Source organism: Arachis hypogaea, chromosome 1, assembly GCF_003086295.3.
Source record: "Arachis hypogaea cultivar Tifrunner chromosome 1, arahy.Tifrunner.gnm2.J5K5, whole genome shotgun sequence".
In the NCBI taxonomy this organism is placed as follows: Eukaryota; Viridiplantae; Streptophyta; class Magnoliopsida; order Fabales; family Fabaceae; genus Arachis; species Arachis hypogaea.
In genome coordinates, this window is record NC_092036.1 from 20,231,114 (window position 1) to 20,250,156 (window position 19,043).

General features: G+C 30.4%; 1 protein-coding gene across 1 annotated transcript; it reads left to right on the forward strand.

The window, feature by feature from the left end:
- The first annotated feature begins 212 nt into the window (after positions 1–212).
- LOC112800246 (uncharacterized) lies at positions 213–16,911 on the forward strand. The gene is made up of 7 exons (XM_025842426.3): positions 213–577; positions 1,763–2,000; positions 13,650–13,840; positions 13,924–14,159; positions 14,604–14,847; positions 16,261–16,368; positions 16,622–16,911. Exons 1-7 carry the CDS (start codon positions 359–361, stop codon positions 16,754–16,756), a joined length of 1,371 nt encoding a protein of 456 aa, XP_025698211.1. The 5' UTR covers positions 213–358; the 3' UTR covers positions 16,757–16,911.
- The last annotated feature ends 2,132 nt before the right edge of the window (positions 16,912–19,043 follow it).

A 19,043-nucleotide genomic window follows, 5' to 3' on the forward strand; every position in this document is an offset into this window, starting at 1 on the left:
CCCAAATATAATAATTTTTCGTTCATTTTTCACTCTGCTATTTGTTTTTTTCCTAGTTGTTAGTATTCTTCTAGAAGATGATGACTTGTTGATTTCTTAGTTATTTTTTCTTGTGTGATTTTTTGTCAAGAATACACTCAAAGGCCCACACTATTAATGGGGACTAAGACGTGGCCTACACTAAGACAATTTTGGTCCCCTTTTGTGGTCCTATTACACAGTTATCTTTGTAGAAAGCATAAAGCCAAACTTTAAATACCAACAAAAAAAAAAAAGCCAAACTTTAACTTTATAGAACACATTTATCTACCTCAATTATTAGTCCTTTGTTTCGAGAGGCATATACTAGAGTTGATCCATGGCTCCACCAACTCCAAGACTAGTTGTGCCAATAGAGCTGAAGAAGAAGCCATGGGAGCAAAAGCTTCCCCTCCATAACCGATGGCACCCTCACATACCATACGTTGCTGAAGTTAACACCGGTGAAGTGTTTAGAATAGAGATGGTGGATTGGACAGGTGGAGCTATTAAAGATGATAATTCAGCAATGGACATAAAACTTTTAGACCTTTCTATTGTAAGTATGAAAGAAACACAATCCATTCTCTCTCTACGTTAGAAATTTAGGATATGTTTGTTTTTTTTTTTTTAATCATTACTTTTAGTACTTTTTGCTTATAAAATCTTAAAAGGTAAAAATATATATGATATAAATAAAACTAAGATTATTTTTAATTATTATTTTGGATATAACTAAAAAACGTGATTCTTTAGGCCACACTATATAGCAATTAGCATGTGAACCGACTCTGTTACGATTTATGATGCGAATTTTGATGTGTGAATAAAGTATTGATAAATGTTAGGGAGCAAATATTTTTATCGATATTAGCTAGATTAATATTTTACTTTTATATTATTAGAATTTAAGATTTAAAATTTATAATTTAATATAACTTATTAATAAATTTTATTCATGTAGTATTGTTCAGTATTATACTATCATCTAATAGAATGCTTCTATTTGTAAATTTTTAAGTGTACTAAATTTTAGATCGATCAATTTTATTGCTACGAAAATATGAGATTAAATATTTTTGTAATGCGTTTCTTAATATTATTGCAGCATAACTATATTATAATGGTTTTAAAAGAAGCCATTAGAATTGATTTCGGTGAGAATGAAGTTTGTATAATAAGAATATGTTCCTAATAAGTGGCTATTATTCAGCTTAAGAGTTCGATACTTGGATAGTTTTATTTATTTACTTTTTTAAAGTATATTTTGGTGAAGAAAAAAACATGAAGTAAGTCTAACCCTTGATTCTTATAAGATATACATACAACATGGTATCCCATGGAAAAAGTTGAGGATACCAAAAAATTCCCCTTTGTCTGTTTCCTTTAATTAAAATTCCAAATGTTGCGTGATTCTTGGAAAATTTTGCATGATATATATATATTATTATCTGCCTATAAAAAATCGGTCACCAAATCAGTTAATGGATATTTAATATATATAATTTAATTTATTTTTAATATGTATTTTATATTTTAATATATATATTTTTTAAGTAAGTGACTATCTTTAATATATACGTAGCTTGGCTGATTTTTTTTTTCGGTTAATGATTTTTTTTTTTTGGGTTAATGATTTTTTTTAAGATAGTCTATAACTAGCTAGTCTTTTTATTCAACTGAATGATTATTTATGGAATCAATTATGGATTTGGAGTCTAACCGGGGTAGTTGAATGATTCAGACCCATTATCTTAGTGGGCCAATTAGAATCATTGACAGTGATGGTATAGCAGCGAAGCCTGGAGATGTTCTTGCTGTTGAGATATGCAACTTGGGTCCTCTGGCCGGAGATGAATGGGGGTATACAGGAATATTTGACAGAGAAAATGGAGGTGGTTTCTTGACTGACCATTTTCCTAGTGCTGCTAAAGCTATTTGGTACTTTGAGGGTATTTATGCTCATTCACCTCAGATACCAGGTGATTTACTATTGGCCATTTTAAAATTATCTATATCATTCCGTAAATTAGGATTTATGTTTTTAAAAGTTAATTACCAATTTAAAAGATTCAGATGTTGATAAAAGATCTCTAAAAAATGTTATCGATAAAATATAATAATCTTTAAATGATTAAAAATTTGACAAAAATAATCGATAAATATTATATTTTTTTATAAGTGATAAAAAAATTTTTTGTATTTAACAAACGATTAATCTATTTGATCCGAACTTTTGGGACAATATTTGAGCAAATATTTAGAATGTATATCAAAAAAATTTGAGACAAAATTTGATCTCTAATTTTTTTTTCCAAACAAATTTGTCTTTCACAATAAATTTTTTTAAAAATATTTACTTAACATAAAATTACCAAATTTTAAGGATGTAAAAATAGAGCAATGCTATGGGGCCAGCAACATTTGTGATTGATAGCCATCAACTAGCCATTAATGATAATTTGATGGTGTGAGATTGGTGTAAAATTTCATCCAATGGCTCACATTTCTCTGCTGGTTACATGCTGGGCAAAATATAATAAGATTGCTGGTCCCCTAAACTTTTCCTTCTAATAATACTTGTAAAAAATTGTATCAAAATCTAATCTCTAAAGTCTTTTTTTTAAATATATATTTAATATCTAATTTTTTTGTCGTATTTTTAAATATTTCGAGAATTTATTTGTCAATATCATCTTTTGGAGTTATTTTTGTCAATAACATAAACTTTAGGGTATATTTTAATAATTTATTCCTTTTATAAATATCTTATGAAAAAATGAAATCAATGAAAATAATAACAAAAAAAATACTAAAAATAAAAAATATTTAAAATAAAAACAAAAATCAATCAAATTTTTAGTAATCAATAATAAAATCTAAGATGTAGTGTGTTTTTATTTTATTAGACATATTTTAAAATTTATTATTCATATTATTTATAAAAAAGGTCACTTTAGTGTACAGATATAATTTCATATAGATTTACAGATTTATATAGTTGAAAGACATGTGTAGCAGATGTTTAAAAATCCTAATTAGCTTGTCTGAATTCTTGTAAAGCCTTGTTAAAGAGTGCAAGTTAAGCCGCTTTACATATCCTCCTACTTTTCTAATCGACCGGCAACTCCAATAACGTATGATTTTTTTAGCATGAATTGTTGTTCATATCATGTGGATTACTTTTTTTTTATTCTTTTCATCTAAAATATTATTTTAATATATAAATCCAGTAAAAGAATAATGCGAGATCTGATTCCCACAGTCATGCCCATAAATTATCATTATTATTATTATTATTATTATTATAAAATACAAAGAGTTAGTTACAATATACAGTGAGATATTGGACTTATTTAAAAATTAAACATAAGAGTTTCATTAAATAGATGGTACATAAACTTCTAATTCTATAAAATCTAAGACATTTAACGTTATATAATATAACTATAAAATAAAAGTTATTGTTTTAGTATAATAAAGTAGAGTTTAAACGAAAAATTTTAAAAATGATTCAATAGATGTTTATAGTCTACACTAAGTGTAATATTTAAAAATTAAAAAATTATTTAATTTTTTTATGCAATAATAATTAAAAAATTTATTAAAATATTTTTTTATTTTAATTTAACTATTTCTTTTTTATTATAAAAATTTTTTAAGATCTAGAAAATAAGGAGTTGAATCTATAGTATTCTTTTAAATTTGATCAATTAATTCTCAACTAAAAAAAATGAAACTTAGTTTTTCTATCTTCACTCTATAAAATTGATTATGCATGACACAATTTTATTTTATCTTCTAAAAAATAAAAACAAAAACAAAATAAGAAGGAAAACAAGACACAATTATATATTTTTATTCAACTACCTTGTGCCATGTAGCTTATATGTAGTCTCCACCACAATAGTGATAAAATTTTTAATATCTTTTCAAATATTATAAACACTAATTTCCAAGGATCCAATATAATCCTATCAGGGACAAATCAAACTTCTAATCAATCTTAATTTGGCTAGGTTCACTCCTTAGACTTATAATACACTAAGTACTCACCCAACTTAACAAAGGATACATCATAGATACAAAATTTAAAACAGAAATACAATAAAAAAAAATTAGACATAAACTTTGGCTTTTCTCTCAAAGTATCTCTTTTTGTTCTTTTTTTTTCTATGATTTTTTTGTTAATATCTCACTTAAATGTCTTTTTCTATTGAAGTGAAATAAATAAATAAAATAAATCTTACAAATAAAATATTCAATGATAAACTATGAAGGAGATAATGTTGAACAACTCTAAAATTATAGAATAAACCAAATTTAACACTCTTATATGTAACTCTCCATCTTAGGAGAATATTTCTTTGATGTAAAAGTATTGTCCAAAATATTAAGCAAAAACAATAAAAAAACTCTCAATAAAACTCAAATTTTCATAAGAGTAATATACAACACTTTTAGATTATCAACCTATTAAAATTATGTTTGTCATCATCAAAATTATTATTATTATTATTACTAAACTCAACAAGTTATACATAAATAAGTATTAAGATAATTATTAAATTTTATTAAAAATATAAATAATAAAAACATATTAAAATATGTTTAATAATATTTTTTTTATATTATTTCTATAATTTTTTAAATTTCTCTTTCTATTTAATAATAATAGAAATAATATATAAAAATTAATTAATGACTTTTTAAAATTAAAAAATGACACTTAATTTGCAAAAATAATAATAATAATAACTAATATGAAATTAAGAGAATACTGAGTACAAGCGGTGAAGTTTTACACTGATTCACTATAAAGAATATATGAGTGTATTTTTAAATTCTATTAACTCATTAATTTGAGATTTATCATAAAGGTGCACTGATAAAGGACAATTTATCATAATAAATAAAGTGGCTTCCAATATTATCAATATACACAATTTATAAAATAGATACTAAAATATATTTTTTTTAAATTATGTAAATCGCGATAGAAGATCCATAGTTTACAAATACACGTAAATCGTTACAGGGGTATTGCGGTTTACGTTCTAGGCCAAAATTAGCATAATTTGCGAGTGTCGCGGTTTATATGTGAATGTGTAGTGTACATAAACCGCGACAGGGGTCCAGCGATTTATGCGTGAATTAGCAATGTGCAGAAACATAAAATAAACTAAGTCCATGGTAAATAAAAATATACTAACACATACATAAGTTCATAGAAATAAACTAAGTACCATCACATAATACAAAAGTACACGACAAATTAGACATACATAGGTACATCAAGAAAACATAAAATAAATAGCTACGGCTCCTGTTTGTCCTTATCCTCCTCGTGAGAGTCATCCCCAAATGCACCTAGGAGATATGACCCTATAGCAGAGCGGCCCGTCTCACTCTGGCTGGCCTCTGGCGTTGCTGTGCTGGAGGATCGACGGACATGCCCACACCATATGCAGATGGAGGCGTCCCTCTCATGCTATACCAACTGTCATACGGGCTGCTAGCAAGCTCATTCAAGTCTACATGAAACTGTGGCTGGGGGCTGGTACCCCTGAGGGTCAAACATCTGCGGCTGGTATTATTGAATCTCCTCCATATGTGGACGGTACCCTTACACAACGTTCATCTGGAGCTGGGTCTCTGGCACCTAATCTTGTGGGGTCTGGTGCTGAAAATGCAAGGGTCGTCATCCCGGATTAGATCTACAAAGTCAGAATAGAACTGTGAACTGCCGACCTGATCATCCATATTCATCGTGAAAGTCGGGTTCGTCAGGTCATCATACATTTGTCCATGGATCTCATGGTATATCTGGAAGCTCGAAACATGTGTAAAAAGAACCTTTTGGGACCCCTGTCATGGTTTATGTACACTACTCATTCACACATAAACCGCGACACCCCTATCGTAGATTATGCCAATTTTTGCCTAGAACGTAAACTGCGACATCCTTGTAGCAGTTTACGTGTATTTCTAAACCGCGGGTCCCCTGTCACGATTTACATAGTTTAGGAAAAAAATGTATTTTGATATCCGTTTTATAAATTATATATACTTATAATATTGGAAGCCATTTTATTTTTTATGATAAATTGTTCGCTGATCAATCTACTATTATGACTTCTCTTTTATTATTTTAGATGAAATTATTGAAATTTTAGGTTTAGATGAATAACTGATTTAATATCTTATTTAATTTTTTGTGTATATTAATATGTACAATATAAATGAAATAATTTTAGACTTAATACGTTAAATGTTAGTATATTAATACAAACAAATATTAATACACTTAAAAAAATAAAGAATGCAGCACTGTGAAATTAACTTCTTGTTAAAAATAAGAACAAAAAACAAAAAATTAAATAAATGATAATACACTCTAAATTTAAAAGTTTAAAACTTAAACCTTACAAAATCATAATAATTATAACCCTAAACTTAAACTCAAATCCTATATTCTCAAATCTTAAACTATATAAGCTAACCCTTACCCCTTAAATCATAAAATTTCATACTCTTAAAGTTAATTTAATTTATTTTAGAGATATAAATTAATTAGTTAATTTTATTTTTAAAAAATTTCCCCACACAAAGAAGTAACAAAACATGGGATTGAATTGCAAGGAATGCCGAAAATATCTCATCCTTCTAAATGCTATCAACCATCTTCAATATAAATTAAAAGAGAATTAGACTATAACTAAATATACTATATTATTGCATTATAATCAGAAAATAAAATGGACAATTTGATACTTTGTTGATATGTTTCACCCAATTGTTATGGGTTTATTTGGATCCTCTAAATTTTGAATTTTATTTTAGAGGATAAAGTGTGATCTCTTACTATTTATTTTATAGATGGGACCAAGAAAAAATATAAAAGAAAAATCATTCAAAAATAAGAGATCACACTTTATTCTCTAAAATAAAAATTCAAAATTTAGAGAATCTAAATTCAACTATCATATTTTTAACTAAATGTGTTTTTAATAAAATATTCATTTCATAGTATGACTTTTTTTCTAATTTTTTTGTGATAATAAATATTTTATTCAATAAATATATTTCATTAGTTAATATTTCAATTATATTACACAATATAAATAAACTGATTATTGATTTATTACAAAACAATTATTTCAATAAAATCAAAATATATACATTAAAAAATTATTTATTATTATGTATTAAATCAATTGTGAATAGATGTTTTTTAATATATCAGAATAAAAATTATTGATTACAAATCTCAACTTAATATGGTTATTTAAACGGTGAACAATTTTTTTATAATATTAAAATATATAAAATAGTGTATTCCTTATTAAAAGGCTTGGTTACAAGGCTTTAATATCTCACATGTGACTCATCACAAGTATTACTAGCCATTGTTCGGACAAGCTCTGCCAAGCTTAGTCAAGCTGCTCCCTACACTGGAAAAAAGATGTTAGAAAATTAAATCAAGAGGTATGTAAGTAATAAAAGTTTAGAAAATTCAAAGGCAAAATTTAATTTGAATTTAAAGTGGTTACAAGTTTATGGTTCATCACCAAGATTCTACAAACTTTTTGTGCTATCTATCAACTTGCATGGATTAGAATTTTCATGAAGCATGGTTAAAGAATTGAAGAAGCAAAGTTTGAGTTGAATACAATAATCATCAATTGGCTAGATATTGCTAGAAGCTAATATTGGAAGCTTGAAGATTTTCTAAGAACATTCAAGAGAATAGCACAACTACAACATTCTACAATATTGAAGAAATTCAAAATCAAATTGAATTGAAATTAGAAGATTATGGAAACTACATGAATGCAAGTTGAAAGAAGATTTATGAAGCCAACTCATAAAATGGTTTGTAATATGATTTGTGATTCATAAATTATTATTTTTAGTAGGAAAAATTGCCTATATAAAGTCACATATGTCTTGTGTATTGTGTGTGTTCCATAATGAAATGAGTATATTTTGAAATTCTCTCCTTTGTTTTATGAGTGTTAGTGAGTTTGAGAGATGAAAATATGATAGTGTCTTTTATATGAGTGAGTGATTTTAGGGCCAATTAAATTGTGGGTATTATATTTACATTTGGTATCAGAGCTGGTTAATCTAGCACCTGGTGTTTGAGAGTTTGTGAGGTGTGAGAGAGTTCTCACATAGTTGTTTATTCATAGAGTCAATATGGAAAACACTTTTAATATTGTGTGGTCCGGTCCTAAGTTAGATGGGAAACTTGATTATAGTTATTGGGAGACTTTGATGTCTACCCATTTGAAGGCCTAGAACATGTGGAATTTCATTGAACCGCGTTTGCAAGAAGGAGCAGATGATGCCCAACAAAGGAGAGATCAATTGGCGTTATCTCAAATTCATCAAGGAGTAGATTATACGGTGTTTGGCAAAATAGCAAATGCCAAAAGTACAAAGGAAGTATGGAACACGTTGAAGCTATCATACAAAGGCGTAGATAAAGCTCAGAAAGTAAAGCTATAGTCTTTAAGAAGAGAATATGAAAGGTACGAGATGTCGAGCTCCAAAACTGTTGAGCAATATTTTACTCGTGTTACAGATCTTGTCAATAAGATGAGAGTCTATGGAGAAGATATGCCCAATAGCAAAGTAGTGAAGAAAATTCTTCGCACCATGCCGATGAAGTATGACCATGTGGTGACTACGATACTAGAGTCACACAATATGGATACCATGACGATTGCAAAGTTGCAAGGAACCATGGAAAGCCACATCAGTAGAATACTAGAGAAGTCAGAAAAATCAACCGAGGAAGCTCTGAAAAACCGAGTGAATTTAAACAATATTACAGCATCAAGCTGTACACAAGAAGGACGAGGTCGCAGTTTTAATTTTCAAAGTAGAGGTAGAGAAAATTTTAGAGGAAGAGGTCGTGGCAATTACAACCAAGGAAGTTACAATAATTTTACACCACCTAATCAAGGAAAAGGTGGAACGAATTTCAGGCCTGTCAACCGAGGAAGAGGTCGAGGTAATTTTTATCAAGAAAGAACCAATTTCAACTGTTTTCATTGTGGAAAGTATGGACACAAAGCAGCAGATTGCATATTTAAAGTGATGAATAATAATCAAGCACACGTTGCAGAAAATCAACATCAAAATACTGATGACAATCCGGGTACTCAGACTTTATTTTTTACAAGTAATTCATGTGCTGAAGATGAAAATATATGGTACTTGGATAATGCTTGCAATAATCATATGTCTGGTAGAAAGGAGTTATTTTCTTCATTAGATGATTCAGTTAAACTATTATTGAAGTTTGGTAATAGTACAAAGATCCCTATTGAAGGAAAAGGGCACGTACCAATTAGATTGAAAGATGGTTCTCTGAGTTATATTTCTGATATTTTCTATGCTCTTGAACTTGATTACAATTTACTGTCTGAGAAGGGATATAAGATGATAACTTATTGTGAATATTGCACTGTATTTGACAACAATGGAAGGTTCATTGATAAAGCAAAGATGACTTCAAACAGAATGTTTCCGTTAAAAATTCAGTGTTAATCCCTCTTGCATGAGTTCTGTGGTACTTGATGATAACTGGTTGTGGCATGTGCGGTTTGGGCACTTTCATTTTTCTGGCCTAAACTACCTGTCAAGAAAAGAACTTGTTTCTAGTCTACTACGGATTCATATTCCCAATTGTGTTTGTGAGATTTTTCAACTGGAAAAGAAGCACAGAGATCCATTCCCTACAGAAAAGTCTTAGAGAGCTAGAAGATTACTTGAAATTGTGCATTCAGATCTCTGTTCTGTAGAAGTTCCAAGTAATAGTGGTAGCAGGTACTTTATCACTTTTATTGATGATTTTAGTAGATATACATGGGTATACTTTCTAAAGCAAAAATCAGAAGCATGTGATGTCTTTAAGACATTCAAGGTGTTTGTCGAAAAACAAAGTGGCTGTAAAATCAAAATTTTCAGAACAGACAGAGGAACAGAATATCTTGCATGTTCAGAATACTTTAAGCAACACAGAATTCAACACCAACTAACAACTAGATACACTCCTCAACAAAATGGAGTTGCTGAAAGAAAGAATAGAATCATCATGGATATAGTCAGATGCATGCTCAAGTCAAAACAAATGCCTAAAGAGTTTTGGGCAGAAGCAGTCGCAACAGCAGTTCATATTTTAAATAGGTGTCCAACAAAGAGTGTTCGTGATAAAACTCCAGAGGAAGCTTGGAGTGGAAAGCGGCCTTCCATTCATCATTTTAGAGTCTTTGGGTGTATCGCTTATGCCCATGTACCAGATCAATTAAGAAAGAAGTTAGATGACAAGAGCGAGAAGTGTATCTTTATCGGCTATAGTACAGACTCAAAAGCATACAAGTTGTACAATCTAGAATCAAAGAAAGTGATCATTAGCAGAGACGTGATATTTGACGAGAAAGCCATATGGGACTGGGACACAAAGACAGAAAAGCATCCGATTGTAATTTCAAATACATGTGATGAAGTAGAAGAAAGGCAACCTGACACGATCGAACAACCAGAATCATCTAGAAGACCTCAAAGAGAGAGGAGACTACCTGCTAGATTAGCATATTATGAAGTTGGCAATGACAATGATCCGTCCGATGAAGAAATCATAAATTTTGTTCTATTTTCAGATTGTGAGCCGTTGAACTTTGAAGAAGCCTTTAAAGACAACAATTGGAAGAAAGCAATGGATGAGGAGATTCATGCCATTGAGAAGAATGACACATGGGAGCTGACAGATTTACCAGCAGATAAGAAGTCGATTGGAGTAAAGTGGGTTTACAAGACTAAGTACAAACCCAGTGGTGAAGTTGATAGTTTCAAAGCAAGATTAGTTGCAAAAGGATACAAACAAAAACCAGGTATCGACAACTTTGAAGTATTTGCTCCTGTTGCTAGATTAGACACTATTTGTATGATTATTTCACTCTCGGCTCAAAATAAGTGGAAGATACGTTAAATGGATGTTAAGTCTGCATTTCTAAATGGCACTTTAGAAGAAGAAGTGTATGTTGAGTAACCTGCAGGATATGAAGTTCTTGGAAAAGAAGATAAAGTTTACAAGTTGAAGAAAGCTTTGTATGGGTTAAAGCAAGCACCAAGAGCGTGGTACAAGAAGATTGATTCTTATTTCATTGAGAATGGTTTCAGAAGATGTCCGTTTGAGCATACTCTTTATATCAAGTTCGTTGAACCTGGAGATATCTTGATCGTGTGTCTTTATGTTGATGATTTAATCTTTACTGGCAACAATTTGAAGATAATTGCAAAATTCAGGGAGGCTATGATAAAACACTTTGAAATGACAGATATGGGCTTGATGTCTTACTTTCTTGGCATTAAAGTAGTTCAAAAAGATGGTGGAATTTTCATTTCTTAGAAGAAATATGCAAATGATATTTTGAAGAAATTTCAGATGGAGCACTCAAAACCAGTTTCTACTCCAGTTGAAGAGAACTTCAAATTGTTGAGAGAAGATAAAGGAAGAGTAGTAAATCCCACATACTATAAAAGCTTGATTGGAAGTCTAAGGTACTTGACTGCAACTAGACCAGATATTGTGTTTGGAGTTGGTTTGCTTAGCAGATTTATGGAGGAGCCTTGTACCAACCATTTGCAAGCGGCAAAGAGAATTCTTCGATATATCAAAGGTACTTTAAATGATGGAATTTATTATGAGAATACCAATGAAGTAAATCTTGTTGGCTACACTGATAGTGATTGGGCCGAAGATATAGAAATAAGAAAAAGTACTTCAGGGTTTGTATTTCATCTTGGTTCTGGTGCAATTTCATGGTCGTTAAAGAAACAACCAGTAGTAGCACTATCTACAGCAGAAGCAAAATATATAGCAGCAGCAAGTTGTGCAACACAAGCAGTTTGGCTAAGAAGAATTCTTGAGGAATTGAACGAGAAACAAAATACTTCAACAACAATATTTTGCGATAACAAGTCAGCTATTGCACTTTGCAAAAATTCAGTATTCCATGGAAGATCAAAGCATATTGATATTCGGGTTCATAAAATCATAGAGTTGCTGAATGAGAAAGAAGTTTTTATTGAGTACTGTCCCACTGAAGACCAAGTTGCTGATATATTTACAAAATCACTGAAGACAGAGTTATTTTACAAGTTGAAAAGAATGCTTGAAATGATTAATTCTACAAGCTTGATTTAAGGGAGGCAATGTTAGAAAATTAAATCAAGAGGTATGCAAGTAACAAAAGTTTAGAAAATTCAAAGGCAAAATTCAATTTGAATTCAAAGTGGTTACAAGTTCATGGTTCATCACCAAGATTTTACAAACTTCTTGTGCTATCTATCAACTTGCATGGATTAGAATTTTCATGAAGCATGGTTAAAGAATTGAAGAAGCAAAGTTTGAGTTGAATATAATAATCATAAATTGGCTAGATATTGCTAGAAGCTAATATTGGAAGCTTGAAGATTTTCTAAGAACATTCAAGAGAATAGCACAACTACAACATTCTACAATATTAAAGAAATTCAAAATCAAATTGAATTGAAATTAGAAGATTATGGAAACTATATGAATGCAAGTTGAAAGAAAATTTATGAAGCCAACTCATAAAATGGTGGTCATTACAAAATTGATTTGTGATTCATAATTATTATTTTAGTAGGAAGCATTGCCTATATAAAGGCACGTATGTCTTGTGTATTGTGTTTGTTCCATAACAAAATGAGTATGTTTTGAAATTCTCTCTTTTGTTTTATGAGTGTTAGTGAGTCTGAGAAATGAAAATATAATAGTATCTTTTATATGAATAAGTGATTCTAGGGCCAATTAAGTTGTGGGTATTATATTTACAAAAGAGCTAGGTGTCGAATAACCATTTCACAAATAAGAATATCTTTATCTATGAAATAAGATCTGTACGCTATAATTCACCTTATAAAAATTATTGTCTACCTAACAAAATCATTAAAAAATTTAAACCGTCTTATTGTAATGCTAACTTCGTAACTAGATTTTTAGACTTTTCTTTGTTTAGTACGAAAATATATAAAAGTATGTTCCTTATTTCTATATATTTGCTTAAAATAAAAAAATACTAGAATTATTTAGTATTTCTAATTGCTTTTTTTAATTAAAAAAAAAAACAAGTCTACTCATTTAACTTGTCATTTTAGATGAGTCGAGTCAAATCAAAATGTTTTCTTGGTTCATCAAAAAAAAAAAAAAATGGACAAATCAATTTTTCAATTTGAACTCGTTCCTCGTGACAAGTTGGCTTGAATAATCTGCCCGCCCATTTAGACTGCTCTGATAATTCATATTTTATTCATCATTAAAGGACGAATAAATCCTACTTAAATTGACACTACATGTATAAGGGAAATATATAAGTCGTACTTACCTGATATTTTAAGCAAATATATAAGTGAAATAAAACAATCCATTCACAAACAGTGGCACGTAAATTGGTTGTTTTTCTTAAAACCCATACTACACCAAGAGTACTTTAAAATTAAAATCATACTGTTCATTACGATACAATCTCTTGAATTGGAAATAATAAGTTTTTTATAAATGGTTTGGTACTTGCATATTACAAAATGAGCAGGAGTACGATTTCCAGGGTTAACACATCCTGGAATAATTGGAACTGCACCATCAATGGAACTGCTGAATATATGGAACGAAAGAGAGAGGCTTGTTGAAGAAAATGGGGTCAAGTCTCTTAAACTATGTGAGGTTTTACACTCACGACCCTTGGCAAACTTACCATCAACAAAAGGTTGTCACCTTGGCAAGGTATGCAAAATATGATGATGAAATCCAAATTCTATTTCATTTTAAGGCTTTTATTTTTCTTACTTTAAATGTCATTGTTGTAGATTCCAAAAGGCACCGTTGAATGGGAGAAGATCGCGAAAGAGGCTGCAAGAACAATACCGGGAAGAGAAAATGGAGGAAATTGTGACATCAAAAATCTTAGTAAAGGTTCAAAGATATACCTTCCAGTTTTTGTGGAAGGAGCGAATCTCAGCACCGGTGACATGCATTTCTCACAGGGTGATGGAGAGATCTCATTTTGCGGTGCCATAGAAATGAGTGGCTTCCTAGAACTTAAGTTAGTATATGTAGAAATCATTCATTTGTGTCTTTGTTATTCTATATATATTTTTCGAAATATTTAAGTGTACTAAAGGATCAAGTATTTTAGTTATTAATCTCAATCATAAAATATATATGATTGATATTAATGACTAAAATTAATAATAAAACTATTAAAATACTTATATATTTTGTTTTTTATTTATTTTTTTATGTTATTTGATGCCATCACAATTTTATATCTTAATCATGATCTTATGTGTATATAAAAAAATTAGTCACTAAAATAATTATTATTTAAAATATATATTAAAATATAAAATATATATTAAAAATGAATTAATTAATATATATTTATATATAAATATATAATAATTAATTTTATTGATGTGCATATGAATTTTTGTATCTGGTGAATGGTGTAGAACAACTGTATAATGTAGCCAATTTTATGTGTTAGGTGCGAAATTATAAGGGGTGGAATGAGAGAGTACCTTACACCAATGGGGCCCACTCCACTTCATGTGAATCCAATATTTGAGATAGGCCCTGTTGAGCCAAGATTCTCAGAGTGGTTGGTTTTTGAAGGGATTAGTGTGGATGAAAGTGGGAGGCAACACTTTCTAGATGCAAGTGTTGCTTACAAGCGAGCAATCCTCAATGCTATTGACTACCTATCCAAGTTTGGATACTCCAAGGAACAGGTTTGACCTTAACCATAATCTTCACATATACGAACTAGGAATTACTAATAAATTTTCAGTTCTCTTTTATCCAAATGCATTAGAAAGAACAAAAATACCATTTGAACCCTAAAACTGAGCCAGAAATCAGTCACATACATATTACCATTAAGTATTATTTGACTTGACAAGTCTTATTTGGCTATTCAAATATTTTGGATTAATTATTGTAAGGTTTTGTTACATTAACTGCAAAGTATGATTATATATATTAAAATGTTTGATTATTAATGACTTGTTTACCTTCATTAGAACATTTTGAATATTAATTGTTTGAGTAAATAGTAAAATTCGTTTTTAAAAGATGATCTGTTATTTAAATTGATATTTATATAAAAAAAATTTTTAATTAAATTTGTCCTTCAAAAATTTTAAATTGATCATATTAATCCTTTCGTCACTTTCGTTATTTATAGCATTAGCATTTGCAGATATGACACATTAAGTGACATCAAACACGGACCAAAGATTCCTCTTAATTTAGAGTTAATTTCATCTAATTATCTAAACTTAATTAAAACTACTGGATATGTATTGTAATAAGTGTGATATCACTTAACATACTACATTAGCAACGAAAATAATAAAAGGACTATATAACTAATTTAAAATTATTGAAAGACAAATTTAATTAAAAAATTTTTTTCAAAAAATAATTTAAAAAATAATTATTTCTGGTGGAAAGTTTGATTATTGACATTAATATTAAAATGTTTGATTATTAGGACTGTGAGTTCAGATTTTTGAGTTAGGGGGTGGGCGGTGGGCGGTGGGCGGTGGGTGGGTGTCGAAGAAAGTGGTTATTAGATATTTTGCAACAGATGGGATCATGGTGTTTTTTCTATATATAATAGGTGGCTGTATTTTTCTTTTTCCCACAAGAAAAAAGAGTTAAAATCTGTATCTAATTTAAATACAATGAGCATATTGAAAATTTTAATTCATTAATATAAGTTGAAGTTTATTATATATAAAACTGTAATGTGAATTTAAAAAATCAGTTATCAAATAAATTATTATATATTTGTGTATAAAATACATATATTATTTATTTTATTTTTAAAATATATTTTATATTTAATCATATTATATGTATACAAAAATTAGTTATCAAATTAGTTACTATATATTTGTATATAGATAGATAAATGTATTTATTAAAATACTTTAAATATATATTTTGTGTGACTGATTTAATGTTTAATTTCTTGTGTGTATGTAACAAAGTTTATTGTATTGGAAACATTAAAAATTAACCTAATTATTAGGAAAATCTTATTTTTAAAATTCACTGAAAGCTAACCCCCCCCCCAAAAAAAAAAGGAAACCAGGCTAATAGAATTGCTAATTTGCTGTGTATGTGTTGAACAATAGGCATATATTCTTTTGTCTTGTTGCCCATGTGAGGGAAGAATATCTGGAATTGTTGATTCCCCTAATGCTTGTGCGACATTGGCCATTCCAACAGCTATATTTGACCAGGTAAATTAATCTTCACTTATTTTCTCTCACTGTTGCAAAACATCATGTATGGTCTTAATCAAGTATTGATGATGTCCTAAATAATAATATAAGTTTTCAGTAGTTTAAGTAGTATAGTATCAAACCATATTATTGTATGGTTTAATTATATTATCTTGGTCCAAAAATGCATTAACAAGAGAAAATAATTCTTAAGCTAATTGTTAGCACAAGAAAAATGTTAATATGAATTCATGTTTGTGAATGTGTGCAGGATATTCGTCCTAAAAGTAGCAAGGTGCAAGTTGGACCTCGTCTTGTAAAGACACCAGATGTCTTCAAATGCACTTATGATGGAAACTTACCAACTACAATGAACCTTAGTGCCGCATTTCATGATTCAAATTAGTTAGACAATTGTTGGAATGATGTTAAAACCTTATGGATTCTAATAAATTATGTAAACTAGAATAAGCTCGTACAGGGTTGATCGAATACATTAATGGTATTTATCTAAAGATACGAGCTTTAATTTAGAGAAAAACGAAAATATATTTGGAATCATGGTCCTAAACTTAGAGATCGGTGGTGGAGAAAATCTAAAAGAAACTGTAAACGAAAAGCAGGCTTACTATCTCATGCGGGAAGACACAATAATAAGAGTGGTAATAAGCAACCTCCCTCTATATTATTTGGGCTTATTTATTTAAACTACTAAATCAATGACGAAAAATATCATTTCACTACAATTTGAACTTTTGTAGGGGTCAAAGGATAGTAAGAAGAAAGATTTGGGAATTGAATATTATGTTACATAATATTGCTTTGAATGCAGGTGCTAAAGACAGCAATATGGGTTTTTTTTGAGTGAAATGGTATCAGATTCAAAGAAGAAGATTAAGGAAGAAAGGAGTTGCAGAATGAAGGAAGAATGAAGAGCAGAGTTGTTATGCACTTTTGGCATTGAAGATTGAAAACTAAAGTGAAAGTTAGTCACATGGGTTCAGTTGTGTAACTTATAGCACAGTTGTTACTTATTGTAAACCACACGTATTTTAACAAATTTAACATAACAAACTGAGCTAACAGAATCAATTTGCTAAGCTAACAACTAACTAAGCTAACAACTAGCAACTAACTGTGTGTGTATGTGTGAGCTAAGCTTAACAAAAGGCTAAAGCCAGCTAACTCCCTTTCTCTTAGCTTACTCTATTATGACCCCTGCTATTCAACTTCCTTTTTAGTGCTTACAGATTCATTTGGTTCATTAGTTATCTTGCCGTTATGACTCCTGCTGTTATTACTGCTGTTTTTGGTTTCTGCTTTCTCATATTGTTCTGAGTTCACTTGTTCCTTTGAATCTTCTTCTTTGAATCTGACAGAGAGGGATTTGTATTGTTCCAAGTCTTCTACCATTAGCTTTGTTCTTGAATCTAGAAAAGCAGCACTGGACAGTGACTTTGTTAGCACATCAACTAACTGCACAGTTTCAGGAACATGAGTGACTTGAATAGCTTATTTAGTAACATAGTCCCGAACAAAGTGTAAATCCGTCTCAAAATGCTTTGACTTTGAGTGTAGAATTGGGTTTGCCGCCAACAATACTGCACTAAGGTTGTCACAGTATATTGAGGGAGATGCTTGAAGTGGACTTCTTAGTTCAATCATGAAATTCTTTATCCAAATCAAATCAGCAACTAAGTCAGCCGTAGCCCTATATTCAGCTTCAGTGCTGGACCTTGCAACAGCTCCTTATTTCTTTGAGCTCCACGACACCAAATTTCTTCCAAGAAAGACACAAAACCCTCCAGTTGATTTTCTATCATCTGGATCACCTCCCCAATCTGAGTCACTGTATGCTGCAATGTTGTGAGAGCTTGTTCTGTGTAAATGTAACCCGAAGCTTGCTGTGCCACTGATGTACCTTAGCACCCTCTTTACCAACTTCCAATGCTCATCCAGAGGTGTGTGCATAAATTGTGAGAGTCTCCCAACACAATAAGATAGCTCCGGTCGAGTGACTGTGAGGTATTGTAGACTCCCTACAACTGACCTGTAAAGCTTGGGATTGTGAAAGACTGAACCACCAAAGGCAGAGAGTTTGATTGAGGATGGAAGAGGTGTGTGGTAGGGTTTTTAGTTTTCCATATCTGCCTTTTTGAGTAAGTCTTTAACATACCTCTCTTGGGATAGAACTAGACCACCAGCGTCAGTCTTGGTTACCTGAATCCTAAGGAAGTAGTGTAAATCTCCCAGATCCTTGAGAGCAAATTTGTGATTTAGTTGCTGAATCACTTGGTCAATTGCCTCTTTTGAATCCCTGTGATTATTATATCGTCCACATATACAAGCACAAACATTGTAGAGTTTTATTTGAAACTCACAAAAATACAGACATCAGATTTTATGGCTCTAAATCTAAGGTGTTGCAGAGCAATAGAGAGCTTGTGGTACCAGGCCCTTGGTGCCTGCTTCAGGCCATAGAGCACCTTCGTGAGTTTGCACATTAGCTGACCATCTCCTTGCTCATAGCCTCTTGGTTGCCTCATGTATACATCCTCGGTTAAATCACCATGGAAGAATACATTGTTCACGTCCAGTTGTCTGATTGTCCAACTTCTACTTAAGGCTAAGGTAAGCACAATTCGAATCGAGGTGGGTTTGACAACAGGGTCGTATGTCTCAGTAAAATCGAA

What these genes read in the sequence shown, in the direction of transcription:
- LOC112800246 (XM_025842426.3), top strand. Translation starts at nt 359, where the DNA reads ATGGCTCCACCAACTCCAAGACTAGTTGTGCCAATAGAGCTGAAGAAG. An exon ending in AACTTTTAGACCTTTCTATT is followed by an intron (nt 578 to 1,762) that starts GTAAGTATGAAA and finishes TGAATGATTCAG; the next exon opens with ACCCATTATCTTAGTGGGCC. An exon ending in TCATTCACCTCAGATACCAG is followed by an intron (nt 2,001 to 13,649) that starts GTGATTTACTAT and finishes CAAAATGAGCAG; the next exon opens with GAGTACGATTTCCAGGGTTA.